The sequence below is a fragment of the Citrus clementina genome, unplaced genomic scaffold, assembly GCF_000493195.1.
Source record: "Citrus clementina cultivar Clemenules unplaced genomic scaffold, Citrus_clementina_v1.0 scaffold_5, whole genome shotgun sequence".
NCBI classification, from domain to species: Eukaryota; Viridiplantae; Streptophyta; class Magnoliopsida; order Sapindales; family Rutaceae; genus Citrus; species Citrus x clementina.
Genome location: NW_006262201.1, coordinates 29,764,057 through 29,769,295, shown reverse-complemented (window position 1 = coordinate 29,769,295; position 5,239 = coordinate 29,764,057). Strand labels below are relative to the sequence as shown.

The 5,239-nt window shown below is 29.8% G+C and overlaps 1 protein-coding gene across 2 annotated transcripts; it reads left to right on the top strand.

The window, feature by feature from the left end:
* The first annotated feature begins 256 nt into the window (after positions 1-256).
* LOC18042352 (shikimate O-hydroxycinnamoyltransferase) lies at positions 257-2,716 on the top strand. Of its 2 annotated transcripts, none has more exons than XM_024184631.1 (3): positions 257-465; positions 1,014-1,465; positions 1,688-2,716. In XM_024184631.1, the coding sequence occupies exons 2-3, from the start codon at positions 1,049-1,051 to the stop codon at positions 2,618-2,620; spliced, it is 1,350 nt and encodes a 449-aa protein (XP_024040399.1). In that variant the 5' UTR covers positions 257-465; positions 1,014-1,048; the 3' UTR covers positions 2,621-2,716. The 2 variants fall into 2 exon arrangements, with proteins under 2 accessions (XP_024040399.1, XP_024040398.1); XM_024184630.1 differs by lacking the exon at positions 257-465 and adding an exon at positions 484-711.
* The last annotated feature ends 2,523 nt before the right edge of the window (positions 2,717-5,239 follow it).

The following is a 5,239-nucleotide window of genomic DNA, read 5'->3' as shown; positions in this document are numbered from 1 at the left end:
CTGACCGTAAGTTACATATATAACTTAGGCGGACCAAAAACTAATGTTAAGTTAGATGCATTTAACTTAGGGATCCATCTATAAAATATCGAACTGAGTGATGGAGACGGGGAACAATTTCTTGCATGTGAAACACGTTTTTATGATTCAACTTGGTGTACGCATTTTTCTGTCACGTCAAGTAGCAAATATCATTTTTCTGTCACGTCAACTTGGTGTACGCATTTAAAGTTGTCACATGTTCTGAGGCAATCACATGGCCCTGCACACCAAATATCAGTTACACAGACACCATCATCATCCACCGACAGAAGTTTTCTTAATTTCATCATCGATTTATTATCCATCGTAAGGGACCCGGAAATTAGCGCAGTATTAGGAGACTTGAATCATCATCAACAATCAAATTATAGAAGTCCTCCATGAATTCCTTCAACGACCGCTCTCCTTAATATAAAAGATTAGGTATTTAACTTTACAGCTTCCCTTCAGTATCACGATACACTTTTATTCACTTTTTTAAAATAAATACGCAGAGACTTTTGCATACATAACCCAACAAAACAAGTTTAAAACAAGGCGAAGAAAGACAGAGCAGACTTCGGACTCTGTCTCTAAGCATCAAAATACTCTCTTTCTAAAATATTTTAAATTTTACTCAATTCTGAGTTTTGTATCGGGTCTTGAAAGATATCGGAGCATCAAGAACCTGTAAGTTTTACTTTTAATCAATCTATCAGTTCGATTTGCTAGCCCTTGTTTTGATATCACCATTTCTTATCTATATACGTACCGTAAAAAGTATCTGTAAGTCCAACAGTCTTAATTTATGCGTTCTTTTCTTCGTAATGATTTGCTAGCTTTTATTTTTGATGCACCCGTTTTGGTACATCAAAAATATCCAAGATTCTTATGTTACTTTAATAATCAGAGCTCATTAAATTGTGCATGTCAAGTAATAACATATAACTGTGCGTATCATCTTGTTTCCTGTGCTGATCACAAATTCACAGGTGGTGATCTCATTGGCATAATTCTTTCTGATACAATGGAAATTCAAATAAAAAAGTCAACGACGATACACCCTGCCCACGAGACGCCAAGGCATTGCCTACAAAGTTCTGTACTGGACCTATTGCCGCGGGCAGCTCACATCCCCTTCTTGTATTTCTTCAGGCAGAGGCAGCCAAATGATTCGAATAATTTCTTTGGAGCTGGTCTGCTGAAGGAAGCGTTAAGCAAAGTTCTCGTGCCATTTTACCCAGTGGCTGGGAGATTGGGAAGGGATCAAAATGGCAGAATTGAGATCAAATGTAATGGACAGGGTGTTTTGTTTGTGGAGGCCGAAACAAGCTACGTTCTTGATGATTTGGGTGACTTTGAATCAAGCTTCGAGCTTCAGAAACTCGTTCCATCGGTTGAATACACAAAAGACATATCTTCTTATCCATTACTAATAACCCAGGTAGATGACTTAAGACACAGTCTTTAGTGCTCCTGTGGCACTGCCCATCCATCATCCAATATTTGCCCCGTGTGTATCAATTTATCTCAATTGATTAAAGTATATATGTGAAAATGAATGAATGAATGAAAAACGAATAGTACCTCAGAGCACTCAAGATATTTCTATAATTCATTCTCCTTTTTTCTGCTTAATTATTGACATATTTTGTTTTACTACTAGGTAACTCATTTCAAGTGTGGAGGAGTTTGCCTTACAGTCGCAATGCACCATACATTAGCTGATGCAACTTCAATGATCTACTTTATCAATGCATGGGATGAGGTCACACGTGGTGTCCCTATTAGTAATCCGCCATTCATTGATCGAACGTTACTAGGTATTGGGCTCCCAACTTCTCCTAAATTTCATCACATAGAATACGACCCACCTCCTTCTATGAATGTCCCTACTCAAAATATAGAACTCCAAGCAAATCCTAAATCCATTTCCTCTGCTATACTTAATATATCAGTTGATCAAATCAACACACTTAAGGCAAAATCAAAGCAAGATCATGGAACCCCAATTGAGTTTACCAGGTTTGAGATACTAGCTGCACATACATGGCGTTGCTTATGCAAAGCACGTAGACTTTCTACTGATCAAGTGAGTAAATTATATATTCCAATAAATGGACGGTCTAGATTGGATCCGCGACTCCCATCTGGGTATTTTGGTAATGTAACTTTTACTGGTACAACAATTGGCTTATCTGGTGATATTATATCAGAACCGTTAAGTTCTACCGCAGAAAGAATTCGTGAAGCAACAATGCGGATGGACGATGAATATTTGAAATCAGCTCTTGCATACCTAAGCCAACAGCCTGATCTAACAGGTTTAAAACGAGGAGCACACACTTTTAAGTGTCCTAACCTCAATATTTCCAATGTGTTTCATATGCCTGTTTCTGATGTAACTTTTGGGTGGGGAAGACCAATGATGGTAAGGACGCTTACCCCTATAGATGGGACGATACATATTTTTCGAAGTCCAAGCAATGATGGGAGCTTATTTGCAGTTGTAAACTTGCAAACCCAACACATGCAGCTCTTCAAGAAGTTGTTTTATGAGATCTTTTCACAATGCTGGAGTGCTAGATCTAAGTATTGATGTATTTTTATGTTAATTTCGTTTTATGGCTGTATTCAACTTTGTCTAAATTGGTAATTTTATTTGAATCAAATTTATTATTTCTGTTGTGATTGAGGATATTTCTCTTATTTGAGTAGTATTTCTAATTGGTCTACAATAAATAGAGTTGTAATTTCTCACTAGATAGTTTATAAAATACATTTGGATAATAAGATCTTTTTCTTTTCGTTACTCCTTTAGGGGTATATATCTAAACTTCGCATTCACAGGTCGGTTGGACCAGAGCATGTCATCTAGTCTCATCATAAAGTTACATTGTATTAGATATCTATTTTAGGTTGTAGATGTCAATTCATATTAACAGGCATATTGTTTATTAAAAAATTACACGTGTTTTAATGTTCAAGAAAGTGTTAATTTCCTTATAGTGCATTGCATTAGTAACATGATAATAATAAAAGTATCAGTTCATGTTTTGTGGATGAGATTTCTCATCCATTCCATCAAACTACACTCATACATACACATACAAAAATTATTAGGTAAGGGTTCCAGCATTTTATTAAAGCGACATAATGACTAATTCAACATTATAGCTAAAGTTTTACGATATTCTAAAAAGTGTTTTCACACTTTAATAAAGTGAAGGAAAAGCATTCTATATATACAGAACTCAATAAAAATGCAAGATCCACTTTTGCAAAGTTGTATCAATTAATCGAGGACTCGACTAGCTTACAGAATCTGTAAGGTACAGACTGCAGCATCAGCCGTTGGATGTGGAGTGAGAAACTAAACAATAGAAAATCGGATGGTGGGATGACGGGAGATGTTTGTTACAGAATCTGTACCATAGACAGGTCCATTAATCGAACTCAACTACCGATGCAAGATACCACTTGATTTTGTTTTTTTTTTGTGGTTTTAATTATTGGTCTGGATTCGATCATAGATTTGAGGGCAGAGATTCATTTATTTGAATGTTATAATTATGCTCCCTGCTATTTATCAAAAGCGCAAAAGAGCTAAAGAATTAAAACTTTTAGCACATACTTTCAAATTGTTTAAAATTTTATGTTGTTTAATTAGTAGCGAGTCTTAAAACATAAATTTTATTTTAATATTTTATATTTTATTTAAAAATTAATTTTTAATATCATTTATTTATTTAAAAATAGTAATTAATATTATTTATTCTCATTTCATTTAATATTATTTAGTTACAAGCTTATTGTTGTATTTAATCTTTCAAAAAAAATTTAAATAAAATAAAATAATCAGTAGTGAGCATTAAAAAATAAATATAATTTTTAAAATTAATTATTTTTATTTCATTTAATATTATTTATAGTATTTATTTTTGTTTTATTTAATGTTATTTGTTATAGACTTATTGTTATATTTATTCTTTAAAAAACTAAATAATATTAAATAAAATAAATAATTAGTTGTGAGTCTTAAAAATATAATTTTTAATTAATATTATTTATTTTATTCAAATGGATAATTTTTAATATTATTTATTTGATTTTATTTAACGTTATATAGTCATAGACTTATTATTATATTTATTTTTTTATGAAACTAAATAATGTTAAATAAAATGAAATAATCAGAAATGAGTCTCAAAAAATTAATATTATTTTTAATAATATTTATTTTATTGTATTTAATATTATTTAGTCATAGCTTATTATTATATTTATTTTCAAAATTAAATAATATTAAATAAAATAGAATAAGCAATTGTGAGTCCAAAAAAATAAATATTATTTTTTAATATTATTTATTTTATTTAAAAGAATAAATTTTTAATATTTTTATTTTATTACAAAATAGTATTTAATATTATCTAGTCATAGGCTTATTGTTATATTTATTCTTTTAGAAAGTTAAATAATATTAAATGAAATAAAATTACATTTTAGCATATCACCAGCTGAAGCACATAAATTTATAAATAATATTAAATAAAATAAATATTTTTTAATATTATTTATTTTATTAAAAATAAATATTTTTTAATCATTTTTAATATTATTTATTTGATTTTATTTAACGTTATATAGTCATAGGCTTATTATTATATTTATTCTTTTTATGAAACTAAATAATGTTAAATAAAATGAAATAATCAGTAATGAGTCTCAAAAAATAAATATTATTTTTTAATATTATTTATTTTATTTAAAAGAATAAATTTTTAATATTTTTATTTTATTAAAAATATTATTTAATATTATCTAGTCACCTGTCAAAAAACATAACATTATAAATAAAAAAGTAAATAATATTAAATAAAATAAAATTACATTTTAAAAAGTCACCTGTCAAAACACATAACATTATACATAAACTGTAAATAAAAGAGAAGGTAAGGGGTTAAATGAAAATTGACATTACAAAAGAAAAAAATGGGTGGTAGTTTGCAACTGTTGCAAGGTAGCTGGACCCAATTAATCTCGTATTTTATTGTAGTGTGAAATCCTTTATATTGGACCTGTCTATGGTACAGATTCTGTAACAACATCTCCCGTCACCCCACCATCCGATTTTCTAAACAACATTGTGGATTTACGAAAGTTAAAGCATTGTAAGGAATTTTCCTTCAGTGTAGAATCCGATTAGAAAAAATGC

Excerpts from the sequence above, each read along its gene's own strand:
- LOC18042352 (XM_024184631.1), top strand. The coding sequence starts at position 1,049 with ATGGAAATTCAAATAAAAAAGTCAACGACGATACACCCTGCCCACGAG. Across the intron at positions 1,466-1,687 it reads ATCCATTACTAATAACCCAG|GTAACTCATTTCAAGTGTGG; the intron begins GTAGATGACTTA and ends TTTTACTACTAG.